Source organism: Bombina bombina, chromosome 4, assembly GCF_027579735.1.
Source record: "Bombina bombina isolate aBomBom1 chromosome 4, aBomBom1.pri, whole genome shotgun sequence".
NCBI lineage: Eukaryota > Metazoa > Chordata > Amphibia > Anura > Bombinatoridae > Bombina > Bombina bombina.
In genome coordinates this window covers 769,287,073-769,309,074 of record NC_069502.1, presented here as the reverse complement: position 1 = coordinate 769,309,074, position 22,002 = coordinate 769,287,073, and the positions used below count along the sequence as shown (strand labels likewise).

Sequence of the window (22,002 nt, the reverse complement as noted above, 5' to 3'; positions counted from 1 at the left end):
GTGATCCAGCACTCCTTCAGACGGCTATAGGAGACGTCATTTACCCCGCGACTGCAGAGCGGGTGTGTTCGTTTGTAAAGCCGGCGAAGTGAACTGACCTGCCACACATCCCTGGAAGTACCGCCATAAGGGATCGGCTTTTGGGACATAGCAGTCGGCTACTATATGCATAGATTTATGCACCATCTTGTGAGTGTTCAATTTGTTATTCGTTTGTTGTTTGAATAAACTTTAAATACTGCACTTGAGTCTGCGCTCTTTCCCTTTTATCGTTTACAGTTTGTCTTGTTGGGGACCCTGGAGTCTACCCCTATTTTGGAGGAGCAGCGACTGTTTACTTCATTTGATAATATATTATTTGATACTCTTGACATGCAAAGACTGTAAGTAATTCATTGAAACGGACTATATATTTATATAAGATCTTTTCTACATAGGATGGACTGAAGTATTTATTTTAAAAAAATCCATTGAATTATTTACATGATTGTAATTTTTTATGTACTAAGGGTATGCATATTGTGTCATTTAGTACTATTTGATATCCAGGATTGATTTTTTCCTTATTTTATTTTAAGTTAGCGCCCGGTTGTGTGTCACTCTGTTGCACACATATCCTGTTCTTGGTTTGCATACCCAGTATTACGTACCATAAATGCTAATGCCATACGTCTCAAATTACCAACTACCCTCAAAATTCATCCAACTTTCCACGTCTCGCTTATCAAGCCCTACAGAGAAGTTAGAGACCCCATTACTTCGGTAGTGCAACCACCAGTTACTATAGACCCTACTGTGGAGTATGAGGTACACTCTATTTTGGATTCACGAATTAGACGTGGTCACTTAGAATACCTCATTCATTGGAAAGGATACTCGCAAGATGAGGATTCCTGGGAACCAGCTTGCAACATTTCGGCTCCACGTTTAATTACACTTTTCCATCAGCGACATCCAGATCGCCCGAAGCTTTGAGCCCCGGAGTGGCTCCTTGAAGGGGGGATTCTGTCAGGTATCACACAACCACTGTACCTTTAAGACCCAGTGCAGGCTCACTCCTTTCCCTATTTAAGGCTCCTCCTTATGATATCTCATTGCTTAGTATTGCAGTAATCTTTCCTAGATCCTCTGTGAACCTATGCCATCCTGTGAACGCTGTTCACAAACCTCTGAACTCCTGAGAAACTTAACATTGAAACTCCTATCTCTGTTGTCTTGTTTTACTTTAAGGCAACTTATCGTTTTTCCTGTGTTCTATATTTAAAGTTGAGAGGACTCTGCTTTTTCTCTCTGCCGCACTCCGGTTCCAGCTACCGCTCTCCCTGCCTGTCAGCTCTCAGCAGTGTTCTACGGGAACGCGGTGACGTCATCCGCCAGCTTCACATTACCGCTGATAGCAGCAGCTCCTATTCTCTGCTCACTCCCTCAGCTTGTGGCGAGTTTTGCTTGGCGCTCCTGTTTGGTAAGCACTGCTCTAGTTTGATCCTCTGAGCTACCGCAGAACATTGTATCTTTGCCTTACTCTCCTAAAAAACAAATCTAAACTTATATGAGTGCCAATATTATTTGTTCTGATCCTCTCACTTCCATAAGTTTTTCTCACTGTGTGGCAGCCATTTTTTGTTTTCTCTTGCAAGAGTCTGAATGTTATAAACATCACACTGCATACAACTCTTATATCAGGATTGTTTTCAACTACCCCTGCTGCTTTATTTTTTTCCTTCCACAGTGTCAACCCTGACACATGTGGCAGCCATAGGGGAGATGTGGGAAACTGCACCTGTATATTAATATTGTATTGTGTGATTACTGAGTAATACATTGTTGCGCAGGATCACCATGTGTATCCCATACTATTCACTAATACAATACACCCTATTTAATAGTGTCATATCCTAGCAGTTGTGGTTCTAAAGCACCTGATGTTACATTCTTATTTAAGCTCTTTAAATTTCAGTTCCCTTGACATAGGGATGAAATGGAGACAGTTATTTGAGACGGCGCAGACCTCTAGGAAAAAATGGGGGCTACCCGATGTCTTAATAATACATCTGGGTGGGAATGACATAGGCTTGGTTCCTTCTATCGAATTGCAGGAGGAAGTCAGAGATGTATGCAGATGGTTCAAGTTGAAATGGGTGGGGACCAAGCTAGTTTGGTCTAGCATTATTTCTAGATTCTTTTGGAGGGATAGTGTCACACAGAAAGGAGGATACAAAAGTAGAAAAAAAGTAAATCAGGCGGGTAAAAAAGTGATGGAAGAAATAGGGGGGAAAGTGATTGAACACCTTTTAATAACAGTCAGGGATCAGAGGCTGTACAGAGGCGACGGAGTACACTTATTAAAAGAGGGTAACGAGATTTTCATTGGCGACATCAAAAGGGTGATACAGACTTATGTAGAGGTAAGAAAAGGTCACAAGGGTTGTTGAGGTATGGCAGTAAGAGGGTCCTCTTTGTTGGCGGGAAATATTGCATCCTGGCACATGGGTACAGCGATAATAGGGGGAGGTCTGTAGATTACGAGGACATTGAGTGGTGGTCTGTCGGTCAAACTCATATCTCACCCTCCTAATATGCAGATCTCCCGGCCTGCTATTTGCCAGTAATTTCACCCCTGAGTTGCGCGTGGTTACACTCCTTGGTTACATGGGCCGCATATTTCTATTTAATGCTGGTGCATTTAATTTTGATTTGGTTGATTTGGAATTATTGACAATTTGAGGATTTGTATTTTTAATTTGGGAGTTTATTTTTTGTAATTCATAGGGGTTAAATTTTCTAGGGGGCTTGGGTAATAGGAGTATTAAAGGGACAGTAAAGTCATAATTAGACATTCATTATGCAGACAGAGCATACAATTTTAAACAACTTTCCAATGTACTTTAATTATTTAATTTGCTTTCTCCTCTAGTTATCCTTGGTTGAAAGGTTTATCTAGGTATGCTCAGGAGCAGAAAATAACCTAGGTTCTAGCTGCTGATTGGTGGCTACATATATATACCAATTGTCATTGGCTTACCCATGTGTTCAGTTAGAAACCAGTAGTGCATTGCTGCTCCTTCAACAAATGATACCAAGAAAATGAAGAAAATTTGATAATTGAAGTAAACTGGAAAGTTGTTTAAAAATGTATGTTCTACCTAAATCATGAAAGAAACATTTTGGGTTTCATTTCTCTTTAAAGGGACAGTCAAGTCCAAAAAAAAACCTTTCATGTTTCAAATAGGGCATGTAATTTTAAACAACTTTCCAATTTACTTTTATCACCAATTTTGCTTTGTTCTCTTGGTATTCTTAGTTGAAAGCTAAACCTAGGAGGTTCATATGCTAATTTCTTAGACCTTGAAGGTCGCCTCTAATCTTAATGCATTTTGATAGTTTTCACCACTAGAGGGCATTAGTTCACGTGTTTCATATAGATAACATTGAGCTCATGCACATGAATTTACCATGGAGACAGCTCTGATTGGCTAAAATGCAAGTCTGTCAAAAGAACTGAAATAAGGGGGCAGTCTGCTGAGACTTAGATACAAGGTAATTACAGAGGCAAAACGTGTATAATTATAACTGTCTTGGTTATGCAAAACTGGGGAATTGGTAAATATGGGATTATCTATCTTTTAAAACAACAAAAATTCTGGTGTTGACTGTCCCTTTAATGAGTGGGAGGGAATCATGCACAGAATGTTTATTGTGGATATATTGTGAAGAGGGGGTGTTAGAGTTTTCAGTTGAGAAGATCATGTTGGGGAGTGTTAGTGATTAAGAATAAAATATGCTTCGTCCCTTGGTTGTTTGTGGGATTTATAGCGGCGGAGACAGAGATACAATTAGGATTAATTGTGCTGGGACAGGGCTGTGGTTAGGTTTAATTGCACTTGTTATAATGTTGCTGTTAGATTCAATTGTGGTTTGGAGGCCCAAGAAGGTTATTATGGTTAGTTCTTGGAATCTTGCACCCTGGCACTTTATTTGTAGCCACAGTGCTAACAAGCTGGTTCCTAAGTAATAAAAGTACCAGTGCTATGGCAGCTGGAGTCAAAAACTACATTGTGGCTGGTCATTATTAACGGGACAGTATACACCAATTTTCATATAACTGCATGTAATAGACACTACTATAAAGAAGAATATGCACAGATACTGATCTAAAAATCCAGTATAAACCTTTTAAAAACTTACTTAGAAGCTCCCAGTTTAGCACTGTTGAAAAGGTTAGACTGGGACACCCACTGAAATGGGCTTGAAAGCAAAAATAGTAGACACTCCCCCCTCTCCTGCATATGAAAATACACTTTACACAAACAGGAGCAAGCTGGAGTAGGTAGACACTAGTATACTTCTAAAATGTTGGGGGCTTTGTTAGGAGTCTGAAAATCAACAATGTTATTTAAAAATAAGAAAAAAACTATACTTTTCAAAAACAACCTGTATGGGCTATATAAATGGGTCATCTACAAAACATTTATGCAAAGAAAAATCTAGTGTATATAATGTCCCTTTAATGAGCTACAAATAGGGTGGTATCAATAACAGCAACCGGAGCATAATTAGGTTACTAAAAGTCAGCTGCTATAAAAAACCTTCTAGATTATTTTAGAATGGCTTCTTTACAGCAAATCTAAACCATTGCTTTTCTCATTCTAATATCAATATCATTTTTTTCAAGCATATTTTATAAGTCATTGTAAAAACAATGATGACATCCAGGGGTCAAGTCCTACAAAAAAGTGTGGGAACTCACCAAGACTTCCACCCCCTCACAATTAATATTATACTAATATTATATATATATATATATATATATATATACATACACACACTGTATTTATATGTATATAATCTATACACTTTGGTTAATAAAAACAAATTAAATTCAATGAAGGGTTGAAAGCACCATATGTTACACACATTGCAGGGTGATCACACAGCAGGCCCCATTTAGTGTATTGCAGGAAGTGTTACTGCCCATTACTAAAGGATCTCACTATCCCTCTAACCAGACAGTGCTCCAGCTCCTCCCACCAGCAGCAACAGTGTTTACTGAAGCATTTCTGTTCTCTGTCCATTCCCATGCATTCCTGTTCGACTTGACCCCTGATGACATCCCTTTAATGCCAATGTGAACAAGAATATTGTAAAGTTAACTAGGCTGTACAATTTAATCAGTTTTCCTATACGTCACCTGTCCTTAAAGGGACATGAAACCCACATTTTTGTCTTTCATGATTCAGAAAGAACATGCAATTTTAAACAACTTCCAAATTTAAATCTATTATTTAATTTGCTTCCTTCTCTTGTTATCCTATGCTGAACGGTTTATCTAGGTAAGCTCAGAAGCAGCAAAGAACCTAGGTTCTAGCTGCTGATTGGTAGCTGCATATATACACAGATTGTCCTTGGCTCAACCATGTATTCAGTTAGAAACCAGTAGTGCATTCCTTCTCCTTCAACAAATGATACCATTGAGAATGAAGCAAATGTCATAACAGAAGTAAACTGAAAAGTTGTTCAAAATTGTATGTTTAACCTAAATCATGAAAGAAAAATGTTGTGTTTCATGTCCCTTTAAGACGTTTTCGGCGTTGGAATATCTCCAGTTTCGCCAAAAACAGCGAGATCCGCTGTTACTACAGACCTCATCCCAGAAGACTTTTAGCAATAGCGTGAACTCCCCGCTGTCGGCAATCTACATGCTATTTAACCCCTTAGGGTAAAAATGACAGGTCATTTAATAAGGGGTTACAAAAGGCCGTAAAGTGGGATAAAAAAAAATTAAAACATTTTAAAGAAATTTTAAATAAATGAATGTAGTGTTCCCATAACAGTATTCTAGTCTATTGTTTTCAATTCAATTCAATAGAATCTTTATACTTTTGACTGTTAAAGGGACAGTCACCTTGAAAGTGTTTATTGTTTAAAAAGATAGATCGTCCCTTTTTTTACCCATTCCCCAGTTTTGCATAACCAATACTGTTATATTAAAGGGACAGTAAACCAATAGTGAACAACAGCAGCAACCATAAATATCCCTAATGAAATCATAGATTTCTGTGTCTACAAAATGGCCTCCAAACTCCTCCTCCATCTACCTTCCTTCTCACAATTCAGTGCGGATGACATCGCAATGTGTTTCCCACTCTTCATTACCGGATGAGCAGAGCGAACGCTTTCAGTAGCAGACTCTGGGGCCTAACTATCAAGCTCCGAATGGAGCTTGATGCCCCGTGTTTCAGCAGTTATGAAAGACCGCTGCTCCATAACCTGTCCGCCTGCTCCATAACCCGATCGGGTTGATTGACACCCCCTGCTGGCGGCTCATTGGCCGCGAGTCTGCAGGGGGCGGCGTTGCACCAGCAGCTCTTGTGAGCTGCTGGTGCAATGCTGAATACGGCGAGCGTATTGCTCGCTGTATTCAGCGAGGTCTGTCGGACCTGATCCGCACTGTCGGATCAGGTCCGACAGACCTTTATAAATAGAGGCCTCTGTCTGAAGCGTTCCACTTCCTGCTCAACCCGTTTCACCTCTGCATATTATATTGTATATTAACAACATTTTTGTACTGTTTAAATACTATATACCCCGGTCCAACATGTACTCTCAACCCATTCAGTATAAATTTATATCACTGAGATCATGTTTGATTGTATTTATATTCATTACATTGTATTGATAGTGGTATTGAAAAAAATGCTACTTCAATAACCTGTGTAGCTTACTTTAACTTTTCTGCATTGTTCGTCAAACACAGCACAGAAAAGTTGATATACAAAGGTTCCGGAGTTTTCACTCCCCCAAGTCGTTGTGCATGCGCAAATTCGGCGAGGCACATAACAGACGATCCGATCACGCAAGAACAACAGTCCGTGCACGGAGAGAAAAACGTATTTGCGAGTCGTTTACTACAGGGGCATATTGAATCAAGATAAAAATGGATATCCTTAGGGGCTGAGATTGGGGGGCATTTTTAACGGTCTGGATGCACTGTTTGAAGATAGAATTAGAATGCAACACAATACGATGTGCAGTAGAATATTTGACAGGTTGCAGACGTATCATCAGGATTATACCTTTTGATTAAGGTAAGTATATAATGAGTGTCCCTTTAATACCCTTTTTATCTCTTTAATTACTTTTTATCTAAGCCTCTGCAGAGCTTAGATAAAAAGTAATTAAAGAGCTCCTTATCTCAGTTCTTTTGACAGACTTGTATTTTAGCCAATTAGTGTTGACTCATAAATAACTCCACATGAGTGAGCACAATGGTATATATCTATGGCACATGTGAACTAGCAGCGTCTAACTGTAAAAAAAACTGTCAAAATGATAGGAGGCTGCCTTCAACAGCTTAGAAATCAGGTTATGAGCCTACCTATTGTAAGTTTAGCTTTCGATCGAGAATACCAAGGGAACAAAGCTAATTTGATGATAAAAGTAAATTGGAAAGTTGTTAAAAATTGCGTGCCCTATCTGAATCATGAATGTTTAATTTTGACTTGAGTGCCCCTTTAACTGTTACATTTAAAAGGGCCATTAAAGTATTAAAATTATACTATAATGGCTCTTTAACATTTAAAGGGATATTTAACTCACTTTTTTCTTTCATGATTCAGATAGAGCATGCAATCTTAAAGGGACACTGAACCCACATTTTTTCTTTCATGATTCAGATAGAGCATGCAATCTTAAAGGGACACTGAATCCAATTTTTTTCTTTCATGATTCAGATAGAGCATGGAATTTTAAGCAACTTTCTAATTTACTCCTATTATGTTTTTTTCTTCATTCTCTTGCTATCTTTATTTTAAAAGCAGGAATGTAAATCTTAGCAGCCAGCCCATTTTTGGTTCAACACCATGGATAGCGCTTGCTTATTGGAGGCTTACATTTACCCACCAATAAGCATAACCCAGGTTCTCAACCAAAAATGGTCCGGCTCCTATGCATCACATTCCTGCTTTTTAAGTAAAGATAGCAAGAGAACGAAGAAAAATTGATAATAGGAGTAAATAAGAAAGTTGCTTAAAATTGCATGCTTTATCTGAATCATGAAAGAAAAAATGTGGGTTTAGTGTCCCTTTAAGCAACTTTCTAATTTACTCCTATTATCAATTTTAATTTGTTCTCTTGCTTTCTTTATTTGAAAAAGCAGTAATCTAAGCTAAGGAGCCGGCCCATTTTTAGTTCAGAACCCTGGATAGCACTTGCTGAATGGTGGTTACATTTAGCCACCAATCAGCAAGCGCAACCCAGGTGCTGAACCAAAAATGGGCTGGCTCCTAAGCTTCTATTATTGCTTTTCAAATAAAGATAGCAAGAAAATGAAGAAAAATGTATAATAAGAGTACATTTAAAAAAGTTGCTTAAAGTGAAGGTAAACTTTGATGAATGAAAGCCCGTTTTTTTTAAATATTATTAAAAACAAAGGCACTTTTATTCATCAAAGTTTACAAAGCAGCAGTTTTGATTAAAAACTTACCTTTGTTTTTTTCACAGCCAGAGCAGCTTCCCGCACCCGGAGATCCTCTCTTCACACGTCATCAATGACTAATCCAGCTTCCTCCGATCACGGCATGGCCTCAGGCAATGACTCCCCTAGGGGGAAAGCCATGATTGGAGGAAGTAGGATTAGTCATTGATGAGGTGTGAAGAGAGGATCTCCGGGTGGGGGAAGCTGCTCTGGCTGTGCAAAGAAGAGAGGTAAGTTTTTAATCAAAACGGCTGCTTTGTAAACCTTGATGAATTAAAGTGCCCCTGTTTTTAATAGTATTTTTAAAAAACAAGCTTTCATTCATCAAAGTTTACCTTCACTTTAAAATTGCATGCTCTATCTGAATCATGAAATAAAAAAATTGGCTTTAGTATCACTTTAAGCAATTTAACAAATGATACAAATGTTTTTTCTTTTGTTTTGTTTTTTTATACTGGTCTATTTATAATTAAAGGGACATGAAACTCAAATTTTTTCTTTCATGATTTAGAAAGAGCGTAGCTTCTGATTGGTAGATGCACATAGCCTCGTGTGATTGGCTGACACATGTGCATTGTTATTTCTTCAACAAAGGATATCTTAAGAATGAAGCAAATTAGATAATAGAAGTCAATTGGAATGTTATTTAAAATTGTATTCTCTATCTGAATCATGAAATATTTTTTTAGGGTTTAGTGTCCCTTTAAGAATCATTTAAATTCAACAATTCAGTCAATTGGTGTAATGGAATAAGTAATACAAAGAAGCACTTGTTTTAAACAAGATTAATAACTTTAAAAGAAATTACATTCTACTAAACTGAAAGAGGTCTATTCATCAGTTTGACTTCTATACACATTAGTCTGTGAGTTAATTTAATTGAAATGAGGATTTCACTTATTTTATTGCAGTATTCATGTAGTGGAAAGAGCACTTAGCTTTTTTACAGACCTCCTGATTTAAATGACAGGAAATAAATGACAGGAAAAGAGACTGTAATACAAAATGTTTAATTAGATTGCAATACCCCTTAATTATTTATTTTATCCCTTTTCCTGTCATTTATTTTCTGTTAAAACTAGAAGTGCAGATTCCAGACACTGCTATATTTCATACAGGCATTCTTTGCACACTTTAGGGACACATTTATTACTGTCCTTAATTGGTTTCAGCAGAGAAGGAAATCTAGGTTAGAATGTGGAAGCGCCTGTTGCTTTATGGAAACTAAGGGGTATATTTATTAATGTGTGAGCGGACATGATACGAAGTAGCGTATCATGTTCGCCGCACATTGATAAATGCAGACAGCATACACCGTTGGCATTTATTATTGCATAAGGAGTTCTTGTGAACTGCTTGTGCAATGCCGCCCCCTGCAGATTCGCGGCCGGGTGTCAATCAACCCAATCGTATTTGATCGGGTTGATTTCTGTCCACGGCCTCAGAGCAGGCGGACAAGTTATGGAGCAGCGGCCTTTAGACCGCTGCTTCATAACTTCTGGGCATCAAGCTCCATACGGAGGGGCATCAAGCTCCATACGGAGGGGCATCAAGCTCCATACGGAGGGGCATCAAGCTCCAGACGGAGGGGCATCAAGCTCCAGACGGAGGGGCATCAAGCTCCAGACGGAGCTTAATAAATATGCCCCTAAGGGCTAGATTACAAGTGGAGCACTAAAATGTTAGGACTATTGAGTGCTAACTGCGCTCAAGGTAAATTAATAGAGCTCAGATATTGGCGCTGGTATTACAATTTGAATGTAAAAAGTTAGCACACAAGCAAAAGAATTAGAAGCGCTAACATCTAGAGGTCCGATATCACAACTTTACTAAATCCTTTTTGTGTGCTGGTATTACAAAGTGGAGCACTAATATCGCTTGCATGCAAGCGATATTTAGCGTTCCACTTGTAATCTGGCCCTTTAGCGTTTAACGCTCCTTTAACATACATATAAAAAACACATCTTTACTATTATGTTGATTCAAGATGATCAACTAAACAAGGTCACTAAAGTCAAAATTAAAATTTCATGGGGATAAAGCATATCATTTAAAAAAAAAAAGAAAAAAATCCAATATACTTACATTAACAAAATGTGCATATTATTTTTATATGGATACTTTCTGCACTCCAGTTGAGCAGATGCAAAAGTACCCATATTATACATACATGCACTTTGTGATTGGATGAAGGCTGTCACATGATACAGGGGGAGGGAATTTTGGATTAACTTTGAAATTTGCCAGAAAATATTCTATTGCTCTTTAAAAAATCAAAGTAAGTGCTATTGCATTGTCTTTTATTTGTGTATTTGTCAATTACTCAATTCTACTGTATTCAGGGGTCCTTTAAAAAAGATTGTGAGAAAGATTCCATAAAAGCTGATTAAATAAATATAAAATCTTGCAAAAATCAAGTTTGTGCACTATTCATACTGCTGAATTAACGGTAATTTGCTGTCAGGGATTACTTTAAATGTGATAGGATCAGTGAGAATGGGCGAATGTTTTGCCACATTTGAAAAATGAAACAAATTTTAACACATTCATTCGCTCGTTTTGAATTTAGAATGTTTGTACAACACTGTTTAATGTAATAGTATTTCTAATGCTGTCTTTAAATGCAATATTCAAATTGTTCAATATTCAAATAACATTTGATTATCAAATTTTAATGGGTTTTCCTTCTTGTCAACATTCGATTGTCCAAAATGAATTTACACAGGACTATTCTTTCTACCAAACGAATTACACTTGCAGCACATTCGCCTATCACTAGGCCTCAGGGTCCTGAAAGCTTGCAATAGTATCCTCTATTAGTTATTACAGTTATCACTTGTACATCACTTCTGTTATTTTTTTACAGAAGGAATTTTACTTTCTTTAAAGGGACAGTCAAGTCCAAAAAAAACTTTCATGATTTAAATAGGGAATGTAATTTTAAACAACTTTCCAATTTACTTTTATCACCAATTTTGCTTTGTTCTCTACGTATTCTCTAGCTTTTGTTCTATCTCAGGGGTGCTGTTCTCTTTTTTTCAAATTTATGCAAATCTCTTGGGTCACCCTAAGAGTAATGGGTAAGCCAGACGTGGAGCCCTTGCACACATGTCCTTAGAGAGATACAACTGCACCTCACTGACGAGGCCCACAGAAGGCCGAAACGATCGTCTGGGGTTGTTGTTTCTCTTGTTCAGTGAGGAATTGCCTGGTATTTCGGCGCTGGACTGTCATTGGGCAGGATCAGACTGATATGCTACAGGATATTTTTTCTCTGTGAAGGGGCATAGTGTGCTAAAAGAACTTGCACCCTGAGTTATAAATTTAAATGAACAGGCATGGAAGTTATTCTAGCTTTTGTTCTATCTCAGGGGTGCTGTTCTCTTTTTTCATACGTATTCTTAGTTGAAAGCTAATTCTAGGAGGTTCATATGCTAATTTCTAAGACCTTGAAGACTTCCTCTAATCTGAATGCATTTTGACCACTAGAGGGCATTAGTTCATGTGTTTCATATAGATAACATTGAGCTCATGCACGTGACGTTACCCTGGAGCCAGCACTGATTGGCTAAAATGCATGTCTGTCCAAAGAACTGAAATAAGGGGGCAGTCTGCAGAGGCTTAGATACAAGGTAATCACAGAAGCAAAAAGTGTATTTCTATAACAGTGTTGGTTATGCAAAACTGGGGAATGGGTAATAAAGGGATTATCTTTCCTTTTAAACAACAAAAATTCTGGTGTTGACTGTCCCTTTAAATAAACTGGCTAACACAATACAGCCCTTTTCTGGATCAGTGAAACTCATGTTTTTCAATATTGCTTTTCTAAATAACCAATAATAATAAACCAATAACAGAACAATATAAATTGCCAATTAGATTTGCCATTTTCAATTATAGCCAGGAGCTAATATTTGAATATAGTGTGAAATCTAGGCACTTATGTTCCCTAGGTACATGGGTTGGTAGACAATCTAAATAATTCATATAATTAATAATTTTAAATGTTGCTTATTGTATTTGAGGATAGGCCTAATGACGTTTCATCTAATATTCTGTTTTGTTTCTTAGTTTTAGCCAAATTATTGCCAAGTAAATGAAACATTTCATCCACATCAATAACTCACCTACTCAAGGCGCTCGACTGCAGGCTGACAGCGAACCTTGTCCATTCAGCTTCGAGGCGAGCAGGTAGCAGAATGCTGCCCGTAGTTAACATTGCACAATTTGCTGAGTGTGTAATGCCGCCCAATGCTTACAAGCAGCCAATTACATGCAAGAGGGGGCTGTCAATTATTCCAATCCAATAAGGTCAAGATGATTGCAATCCGCCACCTAAAGTGTTGCGGAGAGGCTGTCTTTGTGGCGTGCCTGAAATCCTAAGGCTTCGAAGCTGCTATCTCAGCTTGGTAAATGGAACCCAATGACCTTCAGAGGGATTTGCTTGAAATGGCAAAGTACAGATTTTGAGACAATTATGGCTCTGTATAACACTACAGTGTCAAAACAGGAGTTACAATAAAAATCTAGAATAATAGCACTGTGGGTGTTGTTTAATAAAATAAATACAAATGAAAATGAACTAGTGGAATAAACTCAATTTTCTGAAATATTATATTCCTATTTTATTTAAAAGCAAGACTTTTGTGAAAAAGCAAACTATACTCTTGCAAACTATTCTCTATTAAATTAAGAAGATACCTGGAAGATTATAAGTATGACCAAGTTTATAATTATAAAAAAGAATTGGGTTATCTACAATAATCAGAGACATAATGGAATTCAGTATAATCAGAATAAATATAATAGTAATATTGGTAAACCCATTCAAAGTGGAAATGTTAGGTTAAATGTCAATTTATATGACAAGGAGAATCAATACCATAAGGAACCTGTTACAGTTAATAAGAAAGATAATTATCATAAGGAAGAGATCAGTATGTCCAATAGGTTTTCAGTTTTGGAAACCGATACTGAGTGGGGGGGAAAGGGTGCCAGACCCAAAGTTCAGTCTAACAATTAGAAACAAGGGAAGAGTCATCATCAGAATAATTACCAAAATGGGACTAATAGACACTATTATGGTAACCAACGAGGGTTCCAAAAGGAACACCATACATGCAATCAGTATAATGGAGAGTATAGGCAACCCATTGGGAATCATCAAACTGATTGGAGAGAGCAACATTTTTTAGACAGAAGCCATGGATCACGTCCACCTGGAGACCAATAGAGAAATTAGAGAGCCCTATTCTAGATATGTGGGACAGGGAGAACAGGAAACGTCCCAGAGAATCAAGAGAGTGGGAATAAAACGGGGAAAGAGAGGTGGTCAACGAACCAAAAAGACAGAGGGAAAGGAATTATTGTTAATAAAAGCAAAGGAAAATATTTTTAATTTGTTGAATACTGTCCTGACAGATAATGATTTGTTCTTATTAGATAAGCGCCTTACATTTGCACCAAAAAAGCTCCCAAATAAATTTGAAACCTATATAGATTTGCAAAAATTTGTACGTAAATTAAATCTAAAAAGGTATTATGCTAAAAATTATAGAACAGAGCTCAAAAACAGTAAAGAATATACGAAATGGGATAAAGAAGATATAGAGGCACTTAGGGTATTAAAACAATTAGATTCTTCTCATGATTTGGCTGAATCTCAAATTGTAGGTAGTGAAGAGCTATTGGATGTAAGTATCCATGATATGGAAGATAGAATTATACATAGCAATTTTAAATGCCCCTCCTCCTTTAACCCCATCCATACTCAAGGAGCATATATCCCGGTCTTTAGTCGTATACTGACTGACAAATTAAATCATTATTTTGAGTCAGGAAGTTACAATAGGAAATTCAAATATAAAGATAATTTGAATATAAATGAGAGAAAATCCCTAAAAAAACTGAAAGAAGATCATCAATTGATCATTAGGCAGGTGGACAAACGAGGAGGCATAGTCATTTAAAATAGAGAAGATTACGTAGGAGAGGCACATTGATTATAAGAAGATACTACAACATATATCAATCTTTCAAAAGATCCCACTGTGGAATACAATAAAGATCTCCTCAAAATGATCACAAATGACAAAAATTGATGGTATCGTGAATAATGATGAGTTTGGATTTAGCTTTAACCCCCACACCAAGATTCCTATCTTTTGCCATATTCCAAAAATTCACAAAGACAAACAGCACCCCCCTGGCTGTCCTATTATTTCTAGCATAGATTCCATCACTAACAATTTATCCATATATGTAGATGCATACATGCAGTCCATGGTGAAACAGACAAGGTCTTATATCAAAAACATACTAGAAGTGATTAATATATTAGAAGGACTGCATTGGAATGAGGGATATATATGGATGACATGTAACATGACGGCACTTTACACCAATATTCCCCATGATAAGGGTTTGGAAGCTTTTGGACAAATGGGGAATAATAGCAGCTTGTCCATTAAGCATTTGGGATTCTTGGAAGAAGGTATTAGATATATCTTGAGTCATAATTATTTCTGTTTTGACAAAGTATTTTACAGACAGATACAAGGGACTGCCATGGGCATCTCCATGGCATCCTCATACGCCAATTTGTAGATGGCTAAATTTGAGGATGAGATGATATGCCAGAATAATCCCTTTAGTAATAATGTCATCAAGTACTTTAGGTACATTGACGACATCATTATAGTGTGGCATGGTGATGAAAAAAGTGCTTTGGACTTTATTAAATATTTTAATATGAATACATTTACTTTATCATTCAAAGAAAAGGTTTAGAGAGATAAAATTGAATTCCTGGATGTTGAGCTGTTTATAGATAACAGCACTAATACAGTAATGGTAAGTAATTTTAGGAAATCCACTGATAGCAATGGCTTTCTTAACGCTAAATGCGGGCACTTGAGGAGCTGGAAAGAAAATATCCCATTTGGACAATTCCCCAGAATCAGGCGGAACTTTACCAGACTTGAGGATTATAACAGGGAAGGAGACATCTTACAGAATAAATTCCTGGAAAAGGAGTATGATACTCAATTGGTAGCTGAAGCAAGACAAAAGAATACTGTGCGCAAACGTAGTACAACACCATACCAAAGTGAGGGACCAGAATGATAACGGGTATAACAACACAGTTAGATTCATTACCACATATAGTGAAGGGGCAGGGTCTATTAAAAAGATGCTTAACAAACATTGGGGTATTTTGAAAGCAGACCCTTTACTTAGAGAAGTGATTGACAATAAACCCCAGGTGGTCTTTAAAAATAATATTTTAGCCCCCTCAAGGCTAAAGGGACCTAAGAATAGTAGTGAGAATAAGTCTGGCACCCTGGATCAGTGGGTCACCGCTAGACCAGGGACATTCAAGTGTGGACGCAGCAATTGCTGTATGTGTGTTCATTTAATGAACCGTGATTCCATTCATAATTGGAATAACACGAAATATAGCCTTGTTTTTTTATTTACCTGTCAAAACTATAAATATATATTTTTAAGTAGACAACCCAAGGTATTGATCTAGGCCAATTTGGTATATTTCCTGCAACCATTTCACCTCCAAATGCAATCAAATAAAAATAATTTTACTTTTTCACAAACTTTGGGTTTCTCACAGAAATTATTTACATACTGCTTGTATGGCACAAATGTTTGTAAAAGCTTCTCTGGGATCCCCTTTGTTCAGAAATAGCAGACATATATGACTTTGTCATTGCTTTTTGATAATTAGAAGGCTACTAATTGCAGCAGTGCACCACACTTCTATTATTACCAGCAGTAAAGGAGTTAATTAGGTAGCTTAAAAGGCTAATTTTAGCTTTAGTGTAGAGATTAGCCTCCCACCTGAAACTTTTCACCCCTGATCCCTACCTGATCCCTACCTGATCCCTTCCAAACAACTCTCTTCTCTCCCCAAACCCCCACTGTTAACCCCCATCTTAGGTACTGGCAGACACTCTGCCAGTATGAAAATATGAGGCTTCTTTTTTTTTAAATAATTTTTTTACATTTTTTTTATATTTTCTGCAGTGTAGTATCCCCCTTACCCTCCAGTCTCCCTGATCCCACTCCCCCAACAGCTCTCTACACCTCCCCTCTCTAATACCCACCATCTTAGGTTATGGCAGCTGTCTACCAGTACCTATAAACTGCTTATTTTTTTTATGTTTTTTTCTTCTTCATATTTTCTGTAGTGTAGTGTCCCCCTACCTCCCCCCACACCCCCAGATCCCTTTTTCTGTAGTGTAGCTGCCCCATCCCTCCCTGTCCCTTTGTTTTATTATTTTCCGTAGTGTCACCGTCTGTAACGATCAGACATCTGCCCTCATATGTGGGTGGAGTACCAATCGAGCTCCGGCTCCATATGCGGCAGATGCCTGAAGCTTCAGGAGCTCCAGCTCTCGGCTGTAACTTAACAGCTGAGAGTGCTGGAGCTTCCTGAAGCGAAGATGTATATATATATATATATATATATATATATATATATATATATATATATATATATATATATATATATATATATGGTGTGGTACGATAGCCAAAGTACAGCACAACGTATATATACATCCTTTTGGGTGAAGGGGTTAATTCCAGCAAGATATATGCAGCCATCAGCAAGTTTTAAATGTAAAATTTTAAAACCCTTTCCAATTTGCTTCTATAATCAAATGTACCTTGTTCTCTTAATATCCTTTATTGAAACTTAATTCCTTTCCACAACAGCAAAATAAGGAGGCTCACAAGTGTACAGATGTCTTGAGCGCTATAACATTGTTACAAACACGTCTGCCATATAACAAGAGGTAAATTTGATAACAGAAATAAATTAAGTTTAAAGTGATGGTAAATTTCAGACTTTAATAATGTTGCAAGGAAAAATCTATTAGTATACAAGCAAAACCACATACATTTAAAAAAAAAAAAAAAAGGTATATATATATTATAATACAAAATGTATATTATATATATATATATATATATATATACACTTTTTTTAAAAAAAAATAATAATTACAATAATTTACAATCTTACTTGGTATCTTCTGTTCCTCCACCCCCCTTCATTTCCTCTTTTGGCTGGGCTTTAACATAGAGAGCAGTCCCACCCACTCTCTACATAGGGCTTTCAAAAGGCTGGACTTCAAGAGTGTCATATGACACACACACTGATTGGACGTTCATTGAAATTGTCATAAAAATTCATCCCAGTAGAAACATTATCTTTCACAGACAGATTTAAAAACACATGTTTAACATGCATATGAAACAATAGCAATTAAACTATAAAATATTGTTACCTGATATTGAAATTAATAAGAAATGTATGTGTGTACACAACTGATTTATAGGGATCACTTGCTCATTGGCTGATAAGGACAATTTTCCCCAGCTGCTATGGTAGACAGTGGAACATTTTCAATATAAAAACAAAAATACGGGTTTGGTAATTAAAATGATGGTAAATCCAAGTGTTAAAAAAAGCTAGGATTTACCATCCTTAAAAATAAAGTAAAAAAATCACTTAGTAAAAAAATATCATCTTTTAACTTATAAATCAAGGAAATAGAGGTTTACACTACAGAACTTTCTTGTAAAGGGTTCTGATCCCAGAAAAGCCAGTACTTACCTGAGCTGGAGTGGTGGTAAAGCTCAGTATAAGGCTCAATCTGAACAGAAGAGCCAAATGGTATCTCTGGCACTTTGCCTTCAAGGTTAGTACTGATGGTGAGATGGCCATGCTCATCAATGCCAATGAATTGCTGAGTAATAACTATTTTCTCATTCTTCTTCAAAAAAGTGACCTCTGCCCGTCTTGTAAATTCCCCACCTAGAAGACAAATTAATTTAATTAGAACAGTGGTGGCAAATAAGACATATGTGGCCCTCAAATGTATCCACTGTGGTCAGCAACAGAAAACTTAATTTTTCCACCAGGGAACATTATACTCTTTTGTACCCCATAACATATTTGAACTTCCTGTCCATTTGGAGGCACACACACACATCTATACCCATGTGTCATGTACCTGCCGCTCCTCTCCGGCCCTTGCTATGGCTGTCTACTGTTTTGTTTTCATCTCACGCACTGTTGACGCCGCAATGACGTTACTGCCGTGTGCCTGTGCCATTTTGGGCACATCTCTATTACTACTTTGTAAACAACTTCACTCCACACTGTTCACACATGTGCATCGTTCTGCCATGAATCGGTGCCTATTTCTAGCAGCCTGTTTCTGAACTCCCTGCCCAAGTATATGTATACTTTGTGTTACCTAGGGTGCTCTTTCATTGTTTATGCTGACTGTCTACCTGTTGCTGAATCCTGCTTTGCCTTCTAGTACCTTGAAAGATTGGACTGTCTACCTGTTGCTGAATCCTGCTTTGCCTTCTAGTACCGTGAAAGATTGGACTGTCTACCTGTTGCTGAATCCTGCTTTGCCTTCTGGTACCGTGAAAGATTGGACTGTCTACCTGTTGCTGAATCCTGCTTTGCCTTCTAGTACCGTGAAAGATTGGACTGTCTACCTGTTGCTGAATCCTGCTTTGTCTTCTGGTACCGTGAAAGATTGGACTGTCTAGCTGTTGCTGAATCCTGTTTTGCCTTCTAGTACCTTGAAAGATTGGACTGTCTACCTGTTGCTGAATCCTGCTTTGCCTTCTAGTACCGTGAAAGATTGGACTATCTACCTGTTGCTGAATCCTGCTTTGCCCTCTGGTACCGTGAAAGATTGGACTTTCTACCTGTTGCTGAATCCTGCTTTGCCCTCTGGTACCGTGAAAGATTGGACTGTCTACCTTTTGCTGAATCCTGTTTTTCCTTCTGGTACCTTGAAATATTGGACTATCTGCCTGATGCTGTATCAGCTATACCTTGTGACCTTCCCTCTTGTCTTTTCCTGGTACTCAAGAAAATTTATTGTGGCTATCCCTGCTTTATCTCATTCCTTTAATCCAATGTACTTTGGTCCTGGCATTTTTCTTTATCTTTCCACTTGACACCGGGATAAGAAGACTTACTGGCCAAGATTGGTCTGATAGATAAATATCCCACGGACATAACACCATGCATACAGATACAAACCACTCCCATACATACATACAGAAATACAAAATCCATGAATTTACTCTCCACTTCTGCATACACATGCAAACGTGTACACAAGTCAACACCCCCATACACACAAACCAAAATCTTCTCCACTAAACACACACACACCAATGCACATAAACATTATTCAAACCATTCTGCCACTTAAAGGGACACTAAACCCACATTTTTTTCTTCTTTCATGATTCAGATAGATCATGCAATTTTAAGCAACTTTCTAATTTACTCTTATTATCAATTTTTCTTCGTTCTCTTGCTATCTTTATTTGAAAAAGAAGGCATCTAAGCTAAGGAGCCAGCCATTTTTGGTTCAGATCGCTGGACAGCACTTGTTTATTGGTGCTGTCCAATCAGCAAGGACAACCCAGGTTGTGAACCAAAAATGGGCCGGCTTCTAAACTTACATTCTTGCTTTTCAAATAAAGATATCAAGAGAATGAAAAAAATGATAATAGGAGTAAATTAGAAAGTTGCTTAAAATTGCATGCTCTATCTGAATCATGAAAGAAAAAAATTTGGGTTCAGTCAGTGTCCCTCTAAAGAGACTTAAACAAGAATACACATATGATTATTGAGTTAAATATATGGGAGTTTATATTTAAAATGTACTTCTTATTACACTTTGCAGATGTTTTCTGTCACTGTGGAGTTAGTATATTTTAGTAGTATATCTTATTTACCAACAAATAAATCAGGCTTTGAAGATATAACAGAACAGGTAAGTAAAGCGATTTCTATGCACACGTAGAGGGCCTGATTTACGAGTGGCGTGCTAAAAGTTATGTGCAAGCGTTATCGGTTTTATTACGGCTGTTTGCGCGCATTGAAAGGAGCGCTCGTATTACAAGTTGAAAGTAAATGCCAATGTGTGAGTGCAATCACCATTAACGCTAGAAAGATTACCGCAAGCTCAGAGCTCTGGTTAACTGTTTCCCGAATCAAAAAAGTGTCACATAACACATCAAAAATACATTTTAAAGTACAGTTACACTCATAACACTATATAATAAAAGTTATTTTAAAATAAATATTACACAAAAAAGTTATAAGGGCTCAAATATATGAGGACTCAGGTGTTAGAAAAAACAGGCAGGCATAGAGTTCCAACATATAAATGTCTAAATATGTATATGTATGTGTGTGTATAAATATATATATACTGTATATATATTTATATGTGTGTACATATATATTTACAGACATATTTACACATATAAACCCATAAATACATATGTACACACATATAGCTATAAATATAAGTGCATAGGAGCCCTTTGCGGTTAAAGGGACAGTCAACTAAAAAAAATGTATTGTTTAAAAAGATAGATAATCCCTTTATTATCCATTCCCCATTTTTGCACAGAAAACATGGTTACATTAATATACTTTTAAACTCTGTGATTACCTTGTATCTAAACCTCTTCTGGCATCCCCCTGATCACATGACTTTTTATTTATTGTCTATTGACTTGCATTTTATCCAATTAGTGCAGTGTCTGCCACAACCCACGAGCGTAAGCACAATGTTATCTATATGGCTCACATGAACTAGGACACCCCTGTTGTGAAACGCTAATAAAAAAAGCATGTGATAAGAGGCTGTCTTTAGTGGCTTAGAAACAGGCAGACATTTAGAGGTTTAAAGGTTATAAAGTATATTAGTATAACAATGTTGGTTGTGCAAAGCTAGGAAATGGGTAGTATATAGACATGTGCGATTCGGTTCGGTCCGAATCTAAATTCGGACGAATTTTGTCGAATTCGGAATTCAGATCGATTCGAATTTCTGAATTGCGGTAGTGCCGAATTTACCGAATAAATTTGAATCGATTCGAATTTATTTGGATGGATTTGGATGGCCATGTATTACACTAGTATTGTACAGTATACTAGTGTAATACACAGCACATCCCACTTAACACTGACTTAAATTCCGAAAATCCAAATCGATTCGAACCGAATCGAACCAAACCGAATTTCCCACGAATCCGAAAGAATCCGAATGAATCCGAAACAAATTCATTCAATTTCTTCCGAATTCGAATCGATCCAAACCGAAATTCGAATCGGTCCGAATCGATCCAAACCGAACCGAATTTTTCGCGGCTGCACATGTCTAGTAGTATAGGTGTTATCTATCCTTTTAAACAATAACAATTTTGGTGTTCACTGTCCCTTTAAATAGCTGAAAACGTAAAATCATATTTATGCAATATTCATATTTAATAAAGTGTTTAACTGTGTTTGTACTGTAAATATTTCATATTCCAATTTTCTTCACATAGGGGAATATGTTCTATGTATTTTTAAATAGATATTCATATTCCTGTATATATCTATAATTATAGGTATGGCTATATATTTTACCAAAATTGTATATATATAATTATGAATAAATAGAAAATATTCT

The 22,002-nt window shown here is 37.0% G+C and overlaps 1 protein-coding gene across 1 annotated transcript in view; it reads right to left on the bottom strand.

The window, feature by feature from the left end:
• Positions 1-22,002, bottom strand: part of NID1 (nidogen 1) — a 274,670-nt gene that overhangs the window by 154,123 nt on the left and 98,545 nt on the right. Inside the window, exon 7 of the mRNA XM_053711101.1 lies at positions 18,111-18,311. Coding sequence (XP_053567076.1) covers positions 18,111-18,311 — 201 coding nt within the window. The remainder of the gene's footprint in view (positions 1-18,110; positions 18,312-22,002) is intronic.